Source organism: Lepisosteus platostomus, chromosome 17, assembly GCF_059453375.1.
Source record: "Lepisosteus platostomus isolate fLepPlt1 chromosome 17, fLepPlt1.hap1, whole genome shotgun sequence".
NCBI lineage: Eukaryota > Metazoa > Chordata > Actinopteri > Semionotiformes > Lepisosteidae > Lepisosteus > Lepisosteus platostomus.
This window is the reverse complement of record NC_142627.1, coordinates 7,532,296-7,557,355: the sequence shown is the minus strand read 5'-3', so window position 1 is coordinate 7,557,355 and position 25,060 is coordinate 7,532,296. Positions and strand designations below refer to the sequence as shown.

General features: G+C 40.8%; 1 protein-coding gene across 6 annotated transcripts in view; it reads right to left on the bottom strand.

Annotated features, from left to right (window-relative positions):
- eml6 (EMAP like 6) overlaps positions 1–25,060 on the bottom strand; it is a 113,468-nt gene that overhangs the window by 77,295 nt on the left and 11,113 nt on the right. For 3 of the 6 annotated variants that reach the window (XM_088609994.1, XM_088609995.1, XM_088610000.1), the window contains exon 1: positions 6,586–6,848. The exons of the other annotated variants lie outside the window; for them this stretch is intronic. In XM_088609994.1, the coding sequence (XP_088466120.1) occupies positions 6,586–6,833 (248 nt within the window). In that variant the 5' untranslated portion in view covers positions 6,834–6,848. Of the gene's footprint in view, positions 1–6,585; positions 6,849–25,060 lie in introns of those variants that run through there. 6 annotated transcript variants of the gene reach the window in all.

Genomic DNA, 25,060 nt, shown 5'->3' with positions numbered 1-25,060 from the left:
TCCCCGATGGCTCTCTCACATCTGTTTGCCTCACTCTGTCCTGATTATTTGAAAATACACAATCTACACAAGCATTTCTCCTCTGACAAACTGGGCAAGAAAGAATTCATTAACCATGTTTACTATTTTACTTTCTGCTGTAGACACTCCTATATCTTGCCCAAGCTATGTGGGGATTCCTAGTCCATATGAAAAGTCTAGTTATGAGAGTCAAGGCAATACCCCTTTAATTGTTTTAATTGAAAGGAAAAGGTCTAGTGTTGTCTAGGGATAGCTGAAAAGAATCTCTGCGCCCTGGAGAGACTTCCATAATTCTCTGTGAAAGTTTAATAGCTGATGGAGCCACAGTTGTGCTCCTTGATTAATGGTTCCCTGTGAAAATAAATCTTGAGCTCTTGGCAATGTAGTATGTGTTACTTATTCCGTTTTCAAAAGAAAGCTTTACAATATACTACAGATGTACTGTATGCTTTCTGTTACAATGTAATAAAAATAATTCAATAAATGACAATCGTCTTTAAGTTTCTTGAAGGCCTCCAACAAGTGAAAAGCAAATATGTTGTAAAAATATACATCATCCTTGTATCTAGTTCACTTGTTAATTTACCTTAGACAAACCTAAATCGGACTCCAGACACAGCACCGCTGCTACAGAGATTTTTTTCTTCTAATCTCTACCTGCTGCTTATATCAGTTTCACATCAGGAGAAAACTCCTAGAGTAATACAGCAGTACTTTTATTATCCCACCTGCTAAATAAACATGCACCTACTGTATGTAGTGTATCTAGGCCTAGAGAAGGCAAATATGCAGTTCCTAAGAAAAACAAGAAACTGCAATGGCTTTTATAAGTTTTCAAGTTAAACATTTCCTAAAACTAATGCACAGAGAAACTGGGAGGGGTGGTCAATCAGTGACGCACAAGCCCCTAGGCAAAGCACTGTGGTCCCACAAGTGATGGTGAAATCGTCTCATCACTCACCCTTAGAGCCTAGGATATGGTCTCAAATCTCAGCAGAACCCAGTGTCACACCCTCTGCAGCCAGAGGGCGCTCCTTCTCTGTCCTGTCCCTAGTTTCCGGTCTGCTGTCCTTCCTGTCCCTCTCTTTCCCTTGGGCTATATATTTCCGGGTCTTGCACTCTGTCCTCGCTCAGCATTGACGTTCGGATGTCCTGAGACCCGCTTAGCACCAGGGCGCCCCACGTCCGTTCCCTGAGGGCATAGGTTTCTATACGGCATTCCTGAACTCTTTGCACTAATGAGTCCGGGCCTTTTTCCCGTCTCGCCGCTACGCATATGGGTCTTTTTCCGCTCTCCTACTCCCCACGGTTAGTCCCTTTGGACGTCCGTGACACCCAGCCTGGGAAAGACTAAATCTAAACTGGCATCACCAATGTGTCTCTTGTATGTGAAAGGATTTGACCTTTCCAAGAGCCAAAGGTTGGTTGGGGAATTGTGTATTGATTGGGATTTTTACTAGGGTTTTTCAGTAAAAACTAAAGTGTAAAACTACTATCTTTATTAAATAAGCACCGAGCACATCCAGCAGAAACCACTTAGATGGAGCCTAGACAAGATAACATCCTCAGACCAGGAAACAGCAGCTTGGCAATATCTACTGAACAGGTTTACTGCATGATGTAAAATCAGAACAACCTTGTAGCTCTTCAGTGTTCACAAGGATTGATTTGTAAACAGGGAATTAGAAACACATCCAGAGGCAGTAGCTTTTATTCATCCACTGATGGATATACTTGGTAAAAATAATTGGTGAAATGAAAACATTAATAGAACCAGCACCTTTAAAATGTCTTTTGCAGTAAAATGCCTTTGGAGAACCTGACTGGCAATAAGAGGTCTTCATTCATTTAGTTAGCCATAGTTACACGCTCCAGGCTCTGGAGAAATCCAAATTGTTGTTCCATCCTTACAGAGCATCTTTGCAAGGATGTGGAAAGACACATGAAAAACGACACAGTTAAAAAGAGACGGAGTGCCAAGGAACACCACAGCACGTGTTCTTTATCTCCTCACTGCAGACGTGCGAAGCGCTGGGGAGGAAAGAGCACTTGCTGTGCATGGAAGAGCTCTGCAAATGAAAATCAGGAGCCAAGAACGAGATTAACTAAGTTGGTGTTTTAATCACATACAACAACAGCAGCAGAGCCCAGGGGTGGGTAAATGGGCGTTTTGCAGACCTAGTGACTAGAAAGGGCAATTTCTCTGTGGCTACTGTATCTCAATAGACTAAAGTGGCCCAAAGTGAGTGGGGAGCCTGCAAAACAAGCTGGAATCAGGTTTAAAAATACCTTGATCAGCTGGCCCCAGGCCTATCCCCCCATGTGCACCTGGATCAGTGCAGCTGACGGAGCAATGTCACAAACCACACGCAGGCAAGCAGGCTGGCTGGCACGCTGGCACGCAGGCAGGCCGGCACATTCCCACGAGCCACCGATCATTCACTAATTAACTTCATTCACCTTGTCTATTTAAACCCCCACTCTGCCACTTATCCTCGATCACTATTGGGGTTTTCTTAGCCAGACCTACGCATCCAGTTCGCAACTTAGTCCAGCCTCTCGTTCTTGTGACCCTCTGGATTTCTGACCCTTTGCTCCTGATCTCCAACCTTGCCCTAAACAGACGATTTGGATTATGTTCGCCTTAGGAATTCAGTTTCCTCTCTCTCTGACTCCGCACAGGGTCGATTTCCCTACCTGTTCCCTCGGCACACATGACAAGCAAAGGTAATGATCGAAAAGGTGACAGCACCATTTCACACTGCAGAGAAACAGGCTCTTCCCTACAGTATAATATGGAATCGTGCCAACCCAAAGGCCTGGAGAGAACACAATCCTACAGTTTTATTTGGTCGCACTTAATCATTAATTTACAAAAACGTGGAGTGCAAGAAAGTATTTTAAAAAAACTGGGTCTGAAGTCACTAGCTCTGATCCTTGAAGACTGTAGAATTTTCATAATTACATAAAAAGTAGGGAAAATAAAGATCAGCCTAACTGGTGATAGTAAGATTGACATGCTCATCATTAAGTGAAAATGTTAGGTATAAACCTACTGCACTGCTTGGAAATACCAGGGTATAAACCAGCATGCAGGTACCAGGTTCTGAGCATGCTTCAGTATCTGGGTTGTTTTCTGTGGAACAGCTCGTTTTCTTTGAGGAAGGAACAATGTGAAAAAACAGCAGAGGTGTGAGACAGAAGCAGTAAACCGTTCTGCCTCAGTAAAGGCAGTGTTTTTGCAGTGACATTAAACGGATGGTAAATACAGAACAGATGCTCTGATGCTTTCCCTTTTCCGTGCATATTGATGCTACAGTACTTTGTCTGGCCTATTTCATTTACAAACACTTGACAACAAAGACATTTGACAATATAAATGTACAATACTACAAGCACCTCCGCACATGATGTCTTTTCCCGGCATACTGACTGTACTCAATACTTTTTTGTTGTATCAGATTCACACTCTGTCAGCCTGCTGGCATTCATCACTCCAGTAGCTCCACTCTGGAAAGATACCAGCAGGCACAGCCTAGAGAAGGCATTTGCTTGATACTGCATACTCCAGAATTTCTGCAACGTCTATACATCTGTTCTTTCCAGTTTTCACATTTAGGACTTTAAGCTATGGTTTGTCTTTATTTCAGGGCTTGTTATAAGAAGTTAGAAAACAGTGGATCCAAAACTTTTTAAATTGAAATAAAGAATTGCCCAGTGCTCCTTGTGTCCCCACAACACAGCTCAGTACTTCAGTATAATAATAGTTCAGCCTAATCAGCAGTGATAAAACTAAAGTTTCAGACTTGTCAGAACTTCCAGAAATTTGTATATATTGACTGTCAACGTGTCTGCTGCTAATATTAAAAACTGGCAAATAAATCAAGCAAGGCTAACACAACAAATAAAACCAGTAGTTTTTAAAGAAATAAAAATAAACAACTAATTACTGAGCTGTATAGAATTAACTTAAGCTGCCTTCACAAAATTATAGTTGGTGTATTTACAAAGCTCTGCACGCTGCAATAAACACAGGCTCACTCCTGGCAATGAGCATTGATAATTACAGTTATTTGCCCATGTCAGGGTTTTGCTGAAGAGTGATTTATGGGCAAAGCTTAAGTGCACAAATAAAAACAAGACATAAATGAGTGCTCACAGGTCACAGGGCTTTAGGAGATGCCGGCTGCTCCCTGTTTAATTCTCATTCCTATTTTTCACACCCCACCCTCCTCTGGCTTCCAACTGCTTAGCGAGAGCCTCAGGTTACAGTGATACTGAAAATCCTCACTTGCATACAGTCTGGCGGCTGAAATAAAGTACCTGAACACTTGCAACCAAACACTTCTACTAAGTGCATTTTCCTGTAGTTTTAATAACAATAATAATAACATCACTTTATTAACCCTTTCCAATTTCTTGCATTAGGAATGATCTTTTCGCATACCCCAGCTTGCTCTCCATGAGACACACAGACAGGGAGAGAGAGCCTGGGGTCAGAGCACAGGGTCAGCCATTGTACAGCGCCCCTGGAGCAGTTGGGGTTATGGGCCTTGCTCAGGGGCCCAACGGAGTAGGATTCCTCTGCCGGCTGCAGGATATGAACCGGCAACCTTCCAGCCACAGGAAGCAAATCCTGAGCCACAGAGCCACAGCTCCAGTAGTCTTGTACTACCGCTAAACATTTAACACATTAACAATAATATCAGGCAGACACAACGCTGGAAGTTGATGTGGCATTGCCCTTTTCCTTTCTTTTGACATCATCATAACTACATCATTTCCTCAAGATAACCACACTACACTAGGGTGGACTTAGGGAGTGCCCAAACAACACAAACGCATAAAACCTGCGATTCTGTGTCAGTCTTAAAGCTTTAATATTAGTTGTGCACGATTCCCTCTTGCCATTTTTGTATGTCCTCTGGGTAATATAGCAAATCTGCTCATGTGGTTTAACTGGCTGGCTATTTCACACAAGTGGCTGTAAAAGAGTTTGATGGACATCATTACTAGGTGCTCTGGCGCCAATCTAAAGCACTGTGCCTGGACAACCTGCATACAGTATATTCCCCCCCATTTCACAGTGGGCCACCTGGTAGTAATGTTTGTTGGCTTGCAGAGTTACTATGTCAAACAGAAACCGTAACAGCTGTTATTAATGCCAAAGAACAAACACTGTGGGATATAAAAAAAATAAATAACAGCAAAAATCCAAAGATGGACGAACCCTTTAGATGCATACCTATTTCTGAACTCTTTGCCTCTTTATTTCTTCCTAGATTCCCATTTGAGGACACAAACTTAATAAAACACTAACTGCATGCAGTTTCAGCAAATTACCGCAGGCAGCGTTGAAGACGTCTGAGTTGATAAGTAAATGAAAACTTTTACTGAGGAGGAGCGTCTGAACAAGGGCCCTGGGGGCCTATTCACTTAATCGAAAAGGACTGCAGACTACATCACTACTTAAATCATCAACACCAACTGTCCTTATGGTTTTACGTGCTTTTAATGACAAAAGCTTCATTGTCATATTCCTGATTACACCTGCAGTTTCTGCACTAGTAGGGTCGAACGATTGGGATTGTTCGGTTATTTCTCAGCGCGCTCCCACGGTTAAGAGGGTTTATTTTCCTAGTTTTCAGCAGGCCTCAATGAAAGGTCACTGCTCAAATTGTAATGCGCCTTTAGCTGCTGCAAAATCCACAGCCAACAGCTCCTGGTGCTGTCCTTTTAGCTACTGATTTCAGCCAGGATCTTTCAATGCTGATCCAGGAAATTATTCTAGTTTCTTAAATTGCTTGTGGCGTTCTATATGTGCATTACAGCTGAGTAACATAAAAGCATCAGCAATATAGGCCTGAGCCAAGATGAGTCTTTCACAATGTTTAAGATAACATTTTATTTTTGGAATCCCGTGGCGAGGTGGGGTTGAGGCAGGAGGGTACCAGTTATGTCTCCAAGGGCTGCAGATAACTCGTTATCGTTATGGTCACTGATGAGGGTGTGGAAAGGGAGCTGTAAATTCAGAAAGCTAAATCTGAGACACTGTCTGAAGCTGCTCCTTAAAGGTCTTCCTCTCAAGCTCACAGGGAATGTAGTTTTCCGCAGCTGATGCTGATCTCCTTCAGCACCCATGCCCTCATTTTTACCAGGACAAGTTTCCTTAAAACATACTAAACTATACGGGCCGTATATCACATGAGAACACTTCTTGAAGTTTCCATTTCCAAAGCCAACACTAATCTGAGAGAAGGCGATGAGACGGAACTGTCCTGCCTGGAGTCTTGAAATCACAAGAGGGGGTGCAGGAAAGAAGAGAGATTTCTGGGAGCCTGGTGAAGGAAGTTCCCTTGCATTGATGCAGTGAACACAGAGACAGCTGGTGCCGAGGCCAGGTCACCATCCTACCACAGGCCAACTGAGAGAAACTGTTACGAGCACAGCCAGCACCAATTGTCCCTAATCATTCAATCTTCATTCCACACCCTTTCCTCTGCTCACTTCAAACTGACGCTCGGTATCAGGACTCTTTCCACCTCCTGGGTTCTCGGTACTTACGACCTTCGACATCTTGTGCTCCCGAACCCCGCCTGTCGGACCCCTATCCAACTTGTATCGTTTGCCCATTCTTTTGTCTCGCCCTGCTCGGATTCGTGAGCCTGGCTCTCCTCTCTGGACTGGACGACGCCCGGACCGATCGACCGCCTCGTCCTTCTCGAACTTCGTTCACCTCGGACTCCATCGGAGACCTGCACAGGGTTCGTTATACTCGTCGGCACAGATGCCTCCACTAAGGAAACGGACATGACCCAGACGTGGGCTGAAAAAAAATAACAGCTCTTCTCAGTTTTTGGTTTCCAACAGCTCAGCGTTTCAGCTCAGAAAGATAATATCTTCATGGGCCATTATACACAAAGCTGTTGGGCTGCTTTGGAAAAAAAACTCATTCGGATTTCTAAGTACTGTAACTTGTGCCATTTACCGGCACACAAAGTGACTCATTTTTGGAGTCATTTTAAAACTGTGCTGAAGTTCCAAACAAAATAAAATTACAGCTGTGAATTTTCCTTTAATACTGGTACTAGTCTTCCACCTGTAGAAGTTAAAAAGATAAGTTAGGGTGTACTTCCCCTTGTAAGAATGAGGGTTAAATCCAGAGATATTTAAACACCTGCTGTTTTAAACTACCTACAACAATTGCACTATCCAAACATGGAAGGCAGTGAAGGGCTGCCTTTTTCCAAAGCACTTTCCAGAGAACAATCCTCAAACAGAAAACGGGGAACAAATGAATGATAAAGCTTTGTGACATTTGCATCAATGTGCTCTTTCAGGAATTGCAGTGAGTGGGACAGAATCATGATCACAGAGGAAGAAGAAACAGAAGCAGAAAAAGGATTTGAACTCCAGCAGCTAAGTGGCATTCTGTTTCATGCCAGCGCAATTCTAATTGGCAGAAGAAAACAAAGCATTTTGAATCTGTGTGAGTAATTGGAGAGAATGTGACAAATTTATTAGGGAGATATCTTGCGGTATTCTTCACTAACCTCACACAGGTCATTTGGACTGTGCATGTAGAATAGTTTATTAACCGTTATTCTTATCTTATTTGGGATAGTTTTGCAATTGAACAAAAAAAATGTTCCACTTTTTGAGGCAAGGGGATTTCTAGAGAGAACTTATACAGATAGCTAAGGTATCATGGTTTATGACAGGCTTGAACTCTGTATTTTGCTGAAAGAACAATAAGGACAACAGTGTGCTCGTGATATTTACTATCAAACAGGATTGAAGATTAATAAGGGCAGTGACAAATTGGATCGAGGCAATGGGGACTTCTTTTGTGAAAAAGTGGCTCAACCAATTGACCTTGCATTACTGAAGGATGGACCCAGGGTGGGAGGTGTGGTGAATTGATTAGGACAGCATGTTTATTTATTCACATGCAGAATTAATACAATGGGACTTAGCTAACATACCTAGTTTAATGAGGGATAAGACTTATATTTTAATAAGCAGCTTAAGAAGACAATAACCTTACAAAGGAAGGCAGCTAAAGTACGTCCACAGATGCTCCCTCTTTTGTGATGGCTAATACAAAGGAGATTATAATGAGCAGCAAGGCTAAATGGGCCACATTCAGTAGCCTGCACCACATACACTGGCGCACCAACATATCACAATTCATTCTCAGACCCCAAAGATCCGCACTTCACTGGTGCAACTTCATCTTTACAACTGAGAGTCAAGACTGCGAAATTCAAACCTGCCACTGACCCGTGGTTATACGGGTTCCGTAATACTGCGACCACAGAAGTTCTACAAAAACATTACAAACAGGGCATTAACACAAAATTATTACTATCCAGGAAAGTGTCTCAGTAAACAAAATTCCATCACGTACAATTGCCCAGTACTAAAAAATGTAATATTTGTGAATTTAACAGGTGCAATACAATAATGAAGACTTTATCACAAAACCTCACTCCAGATGTATATTATATGTATGTATAGTACAACTGTGTTACACTAGTCAAAGCTCCATCTAAATTAATCACATAATCATTATACAGGTTGCATGGCTTTTAATCAGAGACTCAGGAATGTATTACAACAGGGACTTTACGCTCAACCTAAAGCTTGAAGTTCAAAATGGCTCCTCATGGACACACTAAAGAAAAAAAACAGGGAAGCAGGGAATGACCTTAACCTGACAAAAAAAAAACACAGAAGACACTTCAGAACCTTTTGGTTTTGTTTACCATTTGCTTGCTTCATTCTTTGACACTATTTGCTGCATGTAAAATGACTTAAAAACGACTGAGGGTTCCGGGATGACATACAGTACATGGGATTATTTATATGTGGAGAAGGAAGCCATTTGCCTCCCTAAGACGTGCTGCAGAGCACCATCTGAAAATCACAGAGAGCACAAGAAACTGCTTGCAGTGTAACAGCTCCTTCCTCCATGCAAGAGTAGTTTTACATGTACAGACATGCACCACTAGTTCTGTGCAGAAGCCTGGCTTTGCCAAAGACATTACTAATGTTAAACAGAAATGCCAGAAGGTCATTGATTTCCTTTTCTCCTCTCTACCCCCCCCCCTCTTCCTCAGCATGCACAGGAAACAACTCCTAAGGGTGAAGGGTATGAGTGTGTGTGTGTGTGCATGCATAAGTAAGGGCTGCGATGTATTCAATTGACTTTCTGGATGTGAAACTGCTACAGCGTGAATCATTATTACCTCCTGGGAGCACCAGGATATCTTCTTTCCTGGAGTCAGACACCAACCCACAGAACGAACAGGAGGGCTTCAGAACTGCCCAGAAAGGAAGCACTGCTGGAGGTAATATCTGAATAATAAACAAACCCTGAGATCCCCATTGTTCAGTGTGCTGGAAGGTTTGGACAACAGGCTTAAGAAGTAGATAATATTATGCTTTTTGACCTGCTTGTTCTAGTGCTGGTTGCATTCTCTTACTGTAGGCATGGCCTTAGTGATTTTCAGTGGGGTGCAGTTTTTGGTGTACTGAGGCTGACGACTTCATTATATACAGTTTCTTCAAACAATTTCCTAGGTTGAGCATGGAGGTGGGAGTTAATATCTTTGTTGCACAGGTTTCAGGACACAATGTTTGCAGTGGATATACAGTACGTTGCATGGGGCTCTGTGCTTCTCCACAATACAATGTCATTCGGATTTTGTTCCAGTTTCCAGTCTATCACATGATCTTCAGCAGTGTCTACAAAAGCGAATAAAATACAGCAAGGAAAACACAGCTTTTTATTTATACTCAGCAGCCTCCCGAACCAGTTAATTAATAATAATACTAATAATAATTGCTTACACTTAAATAGCATTTTTCTGGACACTCCACTCAAAGCGCTTTACAAGTAATGGGGATCCCCTCCACCACCACCAGTGTGCAGCCCCACCTAGATGATGCGACAGCAGCCATAGTGCGCCAGAACGCTCACCACACACCAGCTCTCAGTGGGGAGGAGAGCAGAGTAATGAAGCCAGTTCATAGATGGGGATTATTAGGAGGCCATGATTGGTAAGGGCCAATGGGAAATTTGGCCAGGACATGCTAGGACAGGGTGGTAACCCCGACTCTTTTTAAGAAAAGCCCTGGGATTTTTAATGACCACAGAGAGTCAGGACCTTGGTTTTACGTCTCATCTGAAGGACAGCGCCTGTTTGCAGTATAGTGTGAGCGCCCCCTGCTGGCCCCACTAACACCTCTTCCAGCAGCAACCTTAGCTTTTCCATCAAGTTCCATCAAGAAGATCACCTCTTGGACTCTTTGAATCATACAGGTCTCTTTCAGTTTACTTCCTGGCTTGCTCATTCATTTTTGTGAAGACATGCAGAGAAGCCTGACATGTCGCTCTAGGCTTTTTGCTTGAGGCAAAATATCAGCCCTGAACTGGTAGATGGCGAGCACAGTTGAAGACGAAAATGGCATTAAACTGACAAAAGGAAAGATCTTCTGTACTGGAAAGGCAACCTGCACTGTAGCTCTTGTTCAAGGAGCTTTGTTTAAGTGGACAACATAAAAGATGTGGACAACCCCAAAGCTTGTTTTTGTAGAAAAAACAAAGCTGCCTATGCAGAGATGAATGAAAACAGTAAGCTGTACAGAGAGTTTATTAAGCAATTAGCTTAATAATACCCCAGCTAAGTTACCGTACTGTAGCCTGATCTCATCAGATCTCAGAAGCTAAGCAATGCTGGGCCTGGTCACTCTTGAGAGGAGATCTCTAAAGAACATCTGCTCTCTGCTACACAGAATCCCTAGTCACTCTAATAGGGCATTAGCCTTTTTTAGACATTCAGATCCAGAGAGAATGCTTCCTACTATTCCACCAACCAGGATACGGAGGTTCGCCCCTCCTTGGTATTTCAGATTAACTTGGTTCTCCTCTTACTTGACTGAAGATCTTCCCTACATTGAGTACTGGCTGAACACATATGCTTCAGAAGGAATGTAGGAAAAAGACGAAAGTGATTTGTTGTTTTTTTCCTCTTAAGAAGAAGAAATGTAATTTGTGTATACGGTAGCTGTCTCTATGTTCTTTTGGTTAAACTGCCTTGGGATGATGTATCATGAAATGCGCTACAGTATGTACAGTAAGACAAAGGTTAGCAGTATTCATTTGGATTTCCTATAAGATATCACAAGAATATTTTCATCTTCTGGAAACACGTTTTCACAGAGCGGGTAAACAATGGACCATAATGAAGACCTTCATGCCCCCGCAAAACCTTCCTAAGGCACGATCTTGGGAACAACCGGCTCTTTTAAAAATCCATAAATCAACCACCGCTGTCTTAGAATATCCTGGACAACAAAGTGTTACTGTTGCTGCGAATCTGGCACTTGTCAGCATGAAGCCAAAATCACCCAGCGATACTAATCCCACACTCCAGAGTCATGCTACTGAGTCAAATCCCAGAAGGAAATCCAGGAACTCTCCCTGTACACAGGCCAGATCTAGTCTGCTGTAGTTCTGATTACCTCTTAATACAAAATTTTGCAGGATCTGCAAATATCATTGACTTCAGTAAAAATGGAAGAGTAACAACAATAATCACAGCACACTATGCTATTTCCAAGTGGTGTTTTCAAAATACATGCAGGCCAATGAGAAGAAAGAGGTCTAATTAGCAATGTGCTTACAGGGATTTATTTCTCCAAGTCCACTCACATCAAGCAAGGAGCCTTCCCCGTGCTTCTCCTGGGACTGTGTTCTCTGCCATCTGCTGTGACAGCTCAATGCTGGGAGATGTCACTCGGGCTTGATACTGCAGAAGGCACACCTCTGTCCTTTGGTAAATACTTCTGTGCTGGTTTAATCATTTCACCCTACGGCTGACTGGTGCTTCAGGAAAAGGAATGCAGGGCCAGCTAAGAATTTAGTTGTATTATTTTGGTTTACTGTTACTGTGTGTTTGATTTTTCAGCTTTCTGTCTGTAAAGATTTAAGATGTTTGTTCAAAGTCAAATCATGTGGCTTACGATTACGATACCAAGCAGTGTGTGACATTTATCTACTGTCTATTCCACTGCATGGAGAAAAAACAACTAAGAGGCAAATGGTTGGTAGCTAAATTCCTAAAACTCCTGAATAACTTTTTCATAGACAAAAAAATCCATCAATGCACTTCTCAAAGTACTGTACCAGGACAGGTCACGACAGAAGCCACATTCTCACTTCTATTCTTCACCAGTCCCTCAGACACGACTCTGCCCAAGGACCGCCAGCTCGCCTTGAGAGCAGTTTCCTTGACAACTGACAGAAAGCGTACCTGTGCTGCGAGGGGGAAAAGAAATGACGTGCCCATCAGCGACACTGACACCTGATATCAATCAGTGCAAAACAGCAAACAACTCATTTTGAATTCCGCACACAGAAAGGTGATTCCAATGAAGAACGGGTACTATAAACTTTGAAGCAATACATCTGAGACAGTAAAACTCAGCAATGCTGTGCTGCACAATTCGTCTTGTTACAAGATGCCATCCTGCTTCTAAAGTTCCTCTTCTCTCAAGTTTCTTTGAGAATAGCTGTCCTCTATTGAAAATAAAGGAAAGGCTGTTGTGTCACCCCCACTGGCCTGTTCCTATTATCTCCTTTTGTAACTATTTGATATGTTTCATATATTCTGCAGGTTTCCAGTTTGGTGTTTCTGTATCACATCTGTCACTGACCCCATGTGACTCACTTTTAAAACTCACTTTGCAGGACTTTACAGCACAGCACAAACTCCGATCCTGAGACACCTGGAGCCAGAGGAATCAGAGCATGTGACAGGACAAGCTCAGAGACTGCAATTCTGAATTGAAGAACCCCAGCTTAGAGTAGAGCTGACTGCCAAGGTTTGGCGAGACTCCTCTTCTCTTCTGCCTCACTGCATCAGTGAAGCGGAGGAGAGCTGTTTGCGAGAGCACCAGCCATTAGAAGCCATCCAGGTGTCCCTCGCTCAGAACAGCAGTTGCCAGGATGTGAGCAGGGGCAAGGTGCCTTTGGAACAGTCATCTCTGCACTAATTAGCCAGAAAATAGTCCCTGTATGTGGTGGGACAGAGCAAGAGCAAAAGGTTAGCCTTTCCTTTCCAGATCACAATTCTGTAGCAAGGAAGCCTGGTGCTGTATCTTCACTAATTTCAGTCCAAAAGGCAGGCTGCTGTATAATTCTGCAAATCGAAAGATATTTGCACTGCAAGCAGCTAACTCTGCCAACAGACGAAGCCTGTTTTTTTTCCCCCACAAAAAAGAGACTCTAGATACAATTTGATGTGTTGTCTGAGAATCTTAAATCCTTCATCAATATTTCAAGAGTCGCAGGGACATTTTTCAAGGACTCAGACTGCTGCACACACAGACAGCTGGCCTGATGCCTAGGTTTCTTTTTCTAGGAAAAGTGCACAACAAATTTATTTCTTGAAATTCGCTGTCTTTGTAACCTCACTGATCATGTAAAACTTGAAGAGTGGGAAGCTACGCAGCAATCTCAAAGGAGCACAGTGTTACCACCAAAACTTTAGCTGATACAGCAACCCATGTGCGGGTTCCAGTATGAAGAGAAAGGCCCTTTCATTTGAACCAATGAAATAGCAACAGACCTACATTACTTGTCCGCATCAGCAGAGAACAGAAAAGAGTCAACAAAAAAGTATGATCCAAGTTTGAAGCCTGAAGATCAGGGAGAACATAAATTTGCATTAGCAAAGAGTAACATTTTCATGTCTTCAAGCACAGCTGGAAGTATATTTTTCCATGTAACTTTCCCAATGGGAAACACTCAAACACAACATCTTAGCCTCAAAAAAGGGATCTCTCCCAGACTCTCAATGAAGGTTTTCATAAGACAGTGATCTCAGCTCCAAGGCTCCATTACTAAAGCAGCTGTCACATTTCCAGCTTCTGATAAGCACACTCATAACTCAGTTTGGATAAAAATAGAAAATTGGAAGACTAGGGGGTTTTAATAAGGAAAGTGCAAACAAAAATAATGTGCTCAAGAAATTATTTTGATGATGTTGATTTTTTTTGTCCTCAGTCTCGGTAAGGAATCCTGGCGGAAATATCAAAATACTGATGTTGACACTATTTTTGGGACTGTACATCTTTTATTCATTAACTGATTCTGCTATTTCCTGGCCATTAATGTCACAGTCTTCCAGTTTTGACACTCCAAATGTGTGGACTGATGTTTGTACCAGTTACAGGCAAAACCAGATGACATTTGCAGATTATTGTAAGGCAGAATTCCCACAGCACTGAATTAAAAATTCAACACTGCTAGAAGACATGCACTGTATATGTAATGTTTATCATGAGCCACTGCTGTTTCGTAATTAAACTTCAGTGATAGTGACTGCCTGTGGTTCAATTGTAGTTGTTTTTGCTCCCTTGTTTGAATATGCATTTTTCCGATGCCATGCAAACAGAAAAAAAGCAATCCAGTTTCAGTAAAATACAATAAAGAAAAGAAAAATATTTTTTTTGTTCCTTGGAATTTCCAAATATATCAACAGATTTGACAATTCCTGTTTGTTTTGGTCCACTTGTTCTCATTGGTTTACTATGTGGAAAGCTGTCGATAATATTTTTATGTTTAATTCAATGTGTGCTACAGGGAGACTGTATACTGTATGTCTTAATGGCTGATAATTACACCTTTAGTTGCGTCCCTTATGAGGAATAAGCAGCTTTCTAACAATGGATTATACCTAAGAAGGCAAGCACAATGGTAAAAAAAAACTGAACAACAAAAGTACAGTAAATGTAATAATAGAAAATACTTTTGCAAACTCAAAAGCCTACTAATTCAGCAATGTACCAGAATTTGTGCAGAAAACAAATGAGGTTGCTTTTCCATTAACCTTATTTAAAAAATGGGAAGAAAATCGCTTCTGCCACTGCAGCATAGATCCTTCCCAATAATTAGCTATTATGCACGCAGCTCACATGGTTTTTAATGGAATTTTCGAATGCCATCATCCCTATAGACGAAAGATAAGAATTTAAACCAGGATAAGATTATTTCCTATCCTGGAGCAAGGCACAGAGCTTTGCCGTGTACCCTTCACATTTTATTTATTAGACCTCCACTGTATTTATTAACCATACACATCTCTTTTAAACCACTGACGGAATCCAAGATCTGTATAAAATTAAAGAACCACATTAATATCACCAAGACAGCTGTTGCATTTATCCCATTCAAACACCTTGTCAGGCATACAGTATGAAACACAATCTTGCAAGAATATATCTGTGCCCCATTCTGACATAACCCATGAGACATGTGTAGTGTCATGACCGATAAAGCTCAAATGAAACCACAGATTCACCTTCAACAAAAACAGCATACAGACTTATTTTAATGTGGCCTTTCCCTCTGGATTGACATACTGTAGCACAAAGCAATGAACTCTAGGGCAGCACAGTTTTCGCCTCCATTTATCATTTTAGTTGTTCGGTCAGATTCTAATAACAGAACGAGCCGACAAATATAAAGGGATAGCGTACTTAATACTGTGGGGTTAACCTGCCTGACTGAGGAAGTGACAGCACTGGCTGAAGATCAGCCAGTCACAACTGTCACAACCCGCCTCACTTACGAGGAATGAACCAGGGAGGCAGCTGCTTTAGTGAACTGGAAAAGATACACAGTTGTGGACAGCCAGCGAGTATTTATACTACTGTATATCAAAGGTACACTGGCTTGTGTTTTCGGCCGTATGTGACTGAAATGCTTTTAGATGTTACTGGTGCCAGTGACCCAATACTGCTTCAATTCCCAAGTTAATATCAGTCTTCAAAAGAGAAGCCTTTTGTCAGTGGGCCTGTTTTAAAAAGTTGTGTGGACAATGGGACTATCTTAAACCACACTTCCATTACATTTTGCTTGTGCACAAATAGAGTCCCAAACTCAGGCTTTTATTTGCCCCCTTCTCCAGTTTAAACTTCCATTTTTGTACATCAGTGCATTTATCAGTGTATTTCGTTATTTGTCTTATTGTGTTTTTAAAATCTGCTAAAACATGCTTAAAAACTGGGTTTAACCCTCAGCAGAAAAACAAAATGGATGGATGGATGTTTATAGAAATAGCTGGGGTCCTGGGAGGAAATGTATTTTGTTTTACAATGTATTTTAAAATGGCTACAATAGCTTGAATGTGTCTGCCTCCGAAAGGAAGTAACGTGGATCAAAAGTGTAATTATTTTTAATTTAATGAAATAATATGTATATTATGTCCACAATGCTATACAGTATGACTCCAGTCCACATTCTCAACAACGAACATATACAGTATGTAAATACCATAGCACAGGTAAACTCTTGTGAAATGTACTGATAACTTTAATACTTTAAAACTTTCCAATAATGTGGTGAAAATGTTAAAGATAATATGTCTGTAGAATAACATGTTTTTAAAAAGTCTGTCACTAGCAATTTTTCCACCATCATCTTATCATTAAATAATGGAAAGTTTTCACTCTATAAAAGTATAGCCTTTCAGTACATTCTACGTACTGTACAGTATATGATCTCATTTAAAGTCACATACTGCACACAGAGAGGATTTTGTTGGAAAGGTATAAATGGTCTTTTACAATACGTTTTTCCAATATTTTTTAGTTCATTTAGTAACACTGGTTATATTTCAGATTCAACCGCAAAATAGGCAACCTACTGATGTTTTAACATGTAACCATTCATGATACTTACTGCCCTGTTTCACAATTATCAGCAAAAGTAATCTGAACATTGCAATCGTCATTTCGAAACCACTACAGTACTGTAATCTCACCCCTAATAATCAGTGCAAAATTCCTCTATTCTTGGCAACCAGCTTGCTAAGGGCAACCACCATCTGCACAGCAAAAAACTACAACTCCTGTCTATTCATAGTGGGCATCAAACCAGAGCAAGCTAATAACAGCCAGCAGGGCCCCTGGAGAACAACGCCAGCTTCGTGGTACAAAGTGATAACCTAAATCACAAATTTATTAAAGCTTTGTGAAGAGAGACAAAAAAAAACACGAAATCAAGAAACAACAAAATAACCATGCCATGTACCCACACCTTAGTGCCTTTTAAACAATAAGAGTCCTCTTTTTAGTACTGAACAGTCCAGATTTAAATGTGATGATTCATCGACAACCTCTCTTTAATTCAAGAGAGAGTCCCTGTAGTGGTATAACAGTATATGACAATGCTCGTGTTTTTGAGACAGAGGATTTTCTAAAAACCCACTGAGGAGATTTCAACTGTACAACAGGACCTGCACGCGTCAGCTCAGGGGTTTATTTTCCAAAATTTGTCAGGAACAGAACAAAATTGTGGCAGTTGAAATGGAACAGAACTTCAATGTCTTTCTGTGTCAGGGACAGTATGAATCTGTTCGCTAATGACAGTATGATCTGTATCAATGAGCCTGGGAAAAAGCATTTTTTCATCATTTATCATTTGCTTCATAAACACTGTATTTAAATTATATACATATAATTTAAGGATAATACTTCCTTACAGTATAAATGCCATTCTATTCTGAACAGTCAGTAATGACTCTCTTAATGGGGTTCAATGCTGTTACTATAAATCAATCATTGACTGGAAAATAAAAAAATAAGCAGGACTTTTTATCACAGTTAATTGAGAGATATTGTCTTGTTATAGATATTGTCTTTTATTAAATGCCATTTAACAAAATGAGACAATCTCACCAGTATTCTAGATTAAAACAGTAAAGAATTAAAGGATAACACACACACCAGACATCTTCAAGCCAAAAGAGTCAATTCAGAGATTCTTCTTGGTTGTAGTGCTAGGGATGAGACTGCATGCATGCGTCTGTCCTACTAATAAAAAGAATAGCAAAAACAGACTCAAATATTGCATTGAAGAAAAAAAAACATCCCAGGTTTTGCTCTTCCAGATGTGATAATTTACTCTCTTTTTTGAGGAATCTCAGATTCGAATTTCTGAGAATAGACAAAAGCGTGAGCAGAATTGCACTGAGGCCTAGACCTCAGTCAGGATTGGTTTTGACATCTGCATAACAGATTTTGCATATCCACAGCAATGACTGAATTACTTTATCTTCGTTCTGTGCATCAGCTTATCTGGCTGTGCATTGTGGTGCTCCATCTTCCAGGAAAATGCTTGAATGATCAACTCTCCTGGCGCGTGCCAAAGTCATGTGGTTTCTCCATGTGCTCCTTGGCCTCAAGCATTTTTTCCTTATTTGATGGGGTATCTTTGCCAGCAGCTCTTCACAGAATAATCAGTGAGAGCCTCTGCCTTTCATGATTCTCTCTTTCTCTTTTCTAAGTGCTTGATTCCGACACAGTACAGTTCCTCTTTCAGACCGTTCTCTTTACTTTAGTGAGACCTTAAAGGTTACTGTGGAACCTCTCATTTCTTTCTCCTTTAGCACAGGAACAAAAGATGTTCTGAGGGTGGGCCCAGCTCCACACAGGAGTGAGATTTGTTTCCACTGAGTACTCAGCTGTGGTACAAATGAGAATTCAGCTGAACTTGCTGCAGAATGCACATATACACTACCTGATTACTCACACATAAAAACTGAAATAACAGCTGTACAGGACAAACTAAGCAGCATTCATGATGAACAAATGTTTTTTTTTTATTTCTTTTTGAACTCCTCACCCATCTTTACATATATCCTAAAAATGTAATTCCATGTTCCCTTTCAAGGAAGGACATGGAAGACGGAAACCCCTGATAACAATGTATTCTATTGTTGCACCATTATCCATCTTATTCTCTGATACTGACCAATTCACCTTCCTTCTGTAAACTTACAAATCTTCGAGAAAATGCCTGCACTAGCTCTATATACTATATATAGACAGCCTGCACTGGCTCTGTATACAGCATGTCATCAATGCTGCATGGGCTTCTGAGCTGCTCGAACAGTACAGCTGCTCCGGCTGTGTTCTTTGGCCAGGCTGTCATGGGTTCCAGTCTGGATTATTCGGCGGCTGTGATGCGGAGTCACAGTGGCGGCGCGCCATTGGCTGAGCCTCCCGGACAACGGCTGGGATAGGCTGGTCTGGGCTGCTGTGTGACCTGCGGACCGAGGCCTGCAGGTTTGCCGTGAGACACGCAGCTCTCCCCCAGTCAGCAGTGACTCTTCTGTGTCAGAGGAGCTCCCCAGTCAGCCAGGCCGGTGCAGGGACTGTCACCTGAAAGCCCAGGTCTTAAACAACGGGGAATTGCAACCTGGGTGGGTATGTGGGATGTAAAAAAAAAAATAATAATTCTTGAGAAATGAAAAACCAAGCTGTGCAGGTTTACAGGTAGATGCTTAAGTGGGCAATAACATGGATGCTCTCAATTATGCTGGACAAAAGAGGGAAGAACTTAAGCAATCAACAATGGGGCAAACCTTCCTGCGTTTTAAACAGTCCAGGTGACTTTTCTCCTCGGGTACAAAACATTTTAGCAGGGACCTGAAGGCCAAAATTGATACATTATTTATACTAGACACTGCCAATTTAAATACACTCTTTCATACTGATGAAAGGAGAAGAAAAATGTGTAATTGATAGTGGACTAAGTATTCTTTATATTTGTCTGAAGTGTGTCGTTAAGTTGAGTGAAGTCTTTTAATTCCCACAGACAGCCTAACAAATGACTGCAATTATCGACCTAAAAGTTTTATATGACTGTATGAATAATAGAACACACACTGGGAACCAGCACGGGGGGTTATAGACATGAAGCTGAAGCACTGTAATGAGACCACAGTGCTCGGCTGGAAAGGCACTCTAGCATTAGACTACATTAAGTGAAGCAATAAGTGTGGACTATTAATTACTATTATACGAATAAGAATGAAAGAGGGATGTAAATGGTACTGTAGATGTCTGGAAGAACGTTCGAAACAGAACCCTTCCCGTGAGAAGAAACTATGGTTGACTTCACAGGAATAAACAATCTCGTTAAGTTCAGGCTTTGATCTGATTGATCCAGCGTGCAGTTAGGTGTGCCTAGCAGATGCGCACATGGTCACTAAATAAGGCATCAAAGTATAATTAAAAAATCATACTTGTATTTATTACAACAGTATGGTCAGAGCCAGACAACTATATAATTTAATGGCAACCTTTTCCAGAACTAAGTTAAGCAAGGCAGAAAATACTGACTTCTACTGTACACACTTAAATGTAGTAACGTACTGTATGTATACAGTAAAACAACAGCTTGGACTTTTTTATGTTTTAAAAAATGTCTGCATTTCAATACTGATGACTTAGAAAGAAAACCTTTCCTAGATGACATTTTAGTCAACACACCATTTTCTGATTCTATCCTTCATCATTGTTTTTTTAAAACACAAGTCAGCACATGGGTGGAGATACTCTGATGAGCAGAGATCATGTAGCTAGTCAAACAAAACGGAAAACTCAACCAAGCACATGCTATATCTGAAAAACAAACAGTTGCCTCGTTTTTGTTTTGTTTTTTTAATTTTCTTTCAGCTCGAGTCAAAATCGGGTATTGTCTTTGAACTGAAACGAAAGACGATGTCAGGCCAAGTGTCAGCTTCTGCTTCAGCCAACTCTTTTGGTTACAATTGGATTTTGATATTGTGATATAAGATGAAATTAGTCTGTGCAATTCTGTTGTCTTTATCTGTCACCCAGGTGGCACATAGCAATGAACCTTGACCTTCGGCAATGATACAACCAAATGTTACAATTGCTTATGTAAATGTCCTAAAAATTGGTCATGCCAGAAGAGCTTAAAAAGCCCTCCTAGTTTCCAAGACTCATCACACAGTGAGGATGGAATGGCTTGACTTCCAAGCAGGTGACAATTTGGCCCACTGGAACTGTCCCAGCTGGTAGCCTGCCTAGGAAACGTAGGTTTGTCCCACACTCTCCATGGAAACACTTCTGCCTGTTAAAACCTATGGTCACCTGCCCAAAGAGGGGAGCAGCGACCCAGCTCACTCCCCCATACACAGCAGGGGTCAAAAGATTCGGGGCATCACGTGGGTGGCCAAGGCAAGTGCAGACAAAGTCTAAGCAAGCTCTGCGGAAGGGTTCAGTAACAAAGTCACTTTCCAGAAGCCCTTCACAGATCGTGTGCCACAGGAGCAGAGCAGAGCAGGAGTGCTCATAGGTTCCACACTGTGCTGTCTCCTTTCACATAGTAAAGAGGAACCACGTAGTATAGCAGAGGTCACCAATCAAATGCAATGCTTATGTCTTGGTTGACCATTGCCATGCAGTTTTAAGCCCATCTATACAGTATTTGATGTTACAGTATATAGAGCTTGAGACCTCTCCAAACTATTTATCTTTTCTCTATATATATGTATACATACTGATTTTTGCAGTCAAAAAATTGATATGACATCAGGAATATGGAGACTTGTTTGATTTTAGAAATCAGAGTACAGATGGTACAATATATTTGTTTTAATTCTAAAGTGTAACAGCACAATTTTAGAATGCTTTGACTGCACAACATCTTGCAGTTAACAAATTATTATTAGATTATATTAGAAGTACGGAGAATATAAAGAACACTGATTATTTCCAGTTTCCGAATGATTCAATGGTGCTAGAAGCTGGTTGAAGGCCAGATCATTTGTATGCATTGTCACATTCTTTGCCAGGAAAACCCCTACTGTGCACCTGTCGCCTTGTCTCAGAAAATCTCCTGGAAGCAGTGTCTAACTCATCCCTAATCAGTATTTTCCTAAACACTCTCTTACTCTTAAAACTACGCTGAAGGAGGAAAGATCTTTTACAACAGCCTCTATTTCTCCCTCTTCACACACCCTGAGACACCCCTTCAAAGCCACCTATCATTACCTAAAAATTCAGAATATTTGGAATTCTTTCAAAATAATTTTAAGGTAGGAGTACATGAACAAAGGCATGCCAGTGGATTTTTTTTTATAATCAGAAACAAATTTCATTATCTTCACATCTTAATGAATGTAGCCTGTTAATTACCGTAACACTGGAGACACTGGGTGGCTGGACAATATTTATTTTGCTAGTGTGCACTTCAGAAAAATCCCCACAGACCTTCACAGGTGCTTTTTTATGCCACAGTTAAAGTGTTCTCTCGTTCTTTTGGGTGGAGTTTGGCTGGTTGAGTATGGCAGTATTTGATTATCCTGCAAACTAAAAGAAAGATCACAAACTGGGTCTACAGTAGGTAGCCTTTTCCATGCACATTCGCTGTGCATACTGTACTGTACTGAATCAAAAACGTGCTCTTTCAATATAAAGTTCTATTGCAGCACGATTACACTTGTTGAAAATGTATCCACAATATCACCACAGGCTTAATGACAAAAGTACATTTGGTCACAGCTACGCAACAAATCTGTATCTGTATCTGTACATCTCCTAACAGCTTTTTCAACAAAATGGGCAAAAATGGGTGTGGGGAGATCTGGGATAAAAAGATCTTCCCAAAAGTGATGGCAGAGTCCCCTGAATATTTTAACTCATCTACTGCCAAATTTCTACTGGGATACTGTGTAAAGAACTACAGAGTAAAAATTATAAATTAATTTAATATAGTACATTTTTTCTATTTACAGTAAGCCAAGTGACTGCACAGACATTCTTAGCATCATGTTGACCTTTTATTTGTATGACTAATCCACAGCAGTGACAACAGAAGAGGATGCTGTAGATTTGTATGTATCAAGAATCATTTGCACCAGACTGAAAAACGCACTAAATAAACCTGGCTGATGGGAAGCCTGCCAGCTTAATCAGAAGACTCTCGCCTGACAGCAAAGGCCACCGACTGGACTGAGGCTGAGGAGACCATAGCATCACTGGAGGACCTTCACAATAATATTTCACAAGAGCTAGGAGAGGAAATTCAGGAAAGTGGCAATATTGAGACACGTTTACTACATCTGGATGAGCATGATGAAACATTTCGTGGCAATGAAACTGCTCAAGCTTTTTAACGGAAGCATTTTATAAAGAGATGAAAAGATACTGTCATGGCACAGTGATGGAAAACTGAGTAATGGCTTTTTTAAAACGACCTGTGAATAAACAGAGAATGTAGCTGATAGTGGTTTGAAACTCCTTTACTGTAAATGTTTCGGGACAGCTTACAATTCCCTCCAGACACTCAGGAAGTGACTGAAAATGTCTCTCATTTTCTTCCACAGACCCTCCTGAGATTAACGTGTACCATGACTCTGAGAATGATGGTCTGAAATAATGTAGACACTCAGCACCAACCCAACGTGAGAAAAAACAAACAAAACTCAGAAATCTGCCTGACCATGTTTGTGCTGTAATTAAGCAGCGCTTACAATATGCCACTTTATTGTCATTTACTAAAATGGCAAAGCCTGTGTTTTTCTGCATAACAGATGTAACTCTTTACTATGAATACATAATTTCATAACCTTTTAAGCTCTTTCTTAGGATCTACGGCAGCATGACTAGAATTAGCAGCTCCGGTGATAACAAATGGTTCAACAGAATTTCCTCAAAGGTAGCAAATGATGCATTAAAATAGATCTTCAGTGCTATTTGTTCATTAGCTGCTTTTCCGAAAGGTTAACAAATCTTGCTAATCAAAGCAATTAAATGCACAGCAAGATTTACCTTTTCCACTTACAATATTTCCTCTTTAGATAATTAGACTTTCTGCAGAGTTACTTGTCTCATTTTCAAAAGGTCACAGCCTCATTTAAGGACTTCTGGTCCATGAAACCATGGATACTTGCTTCACAGCCTGGTGCTAATAAACCCACCAGAGAGCAATTAATGTCAGGCTCAGATTCCAGTGTTAAGGATGATTAATAGAAAAGGGCAAAATCAGTCAAATCACAGTTCATGTGTTTTGATGCTGAGCTCTCACTTCATTCAGCAAAACGTTATTTTACACATTTCCATTAAAGGGCTTTGACTTTGTGACTGTGTTGGTAAAAACTTGTATTCCATGTCTAGCAAATGAAGCTGAAGAGATAAAACATGTTAAATGAACTCACCAAGGCCCCTGCATTCCTAAGAAAAAAGAGTTGCTGCTCTAATCAACTAACAATTTCATATTCTGTCCTAGTATTGGAGAAATGAGCTACTGTACTTACAACCAAATGGGGTACATGGGCCCCCTTTCTTTTGTGTCTGTACTTGGGCTGCTATTTATAAAGTACTCAGGCGATCGCCAGTGGACTGTGACTTTGCATTTACAGGGTCCTTAAAAGATTATAAAGACCAAGGAGTTACACAGAAATGGGTTTAAGCTTCTAACACAGTGAAAGGGCACAAACAGCAATGAATACTGAATGAACAACCTGGAAGGGGTTATTTAGTCATTTCCACAACGAGCTGCTCTTCCAGCATGACCTGCCTGGAGTCAGTCGATGCTATTGTTAAGAGCGCGTACCAATCAACGATGAAACCTACTGCCTACCGCACCAGTCTTTTGTAACAACAAGAATCCGAACGGAGCACACTTTCTCTAAGACAAAATACGCTTGATGGAAAAACTGCTATGAGGGAGGACTCTCACAAAGGTTAAAAGTGTTTATGAAAAATAAATACAGAAGATCAATTATATCTGTAGCGATGACATTTTCATTAAAATATAATTAACCTCAGTGTTTCTCAGGTCAGGAAAACAGGACGTGTGTTACAGCAGGTGCATTTAAAGTAAGTTAATATTATTGACATTATTGTGTTTTACTACCTGCTTTTGTGTCATTCTGAGTAACCCTGAGGAGCCATTACCTAAAAGTAGGTTGATATATTATTATGTAACTTTTTCAATTAAAGTTGCAATTGATTTGTGTGATTGATTTGTATGCTAATCTCTAATTATGACTTTACAGCACTTTCAGGATTTAACTTAGCTTTCAGGCCTATTCATTAGCAATCACAAATCATGTACAGATTAAAATCAAATGAGTTTTGCTTTATTCTTGCACAAAACTGTGGCACTAAGCCTTGTTCGATCTCTACCACAGCCTTGATACAGAGTTTC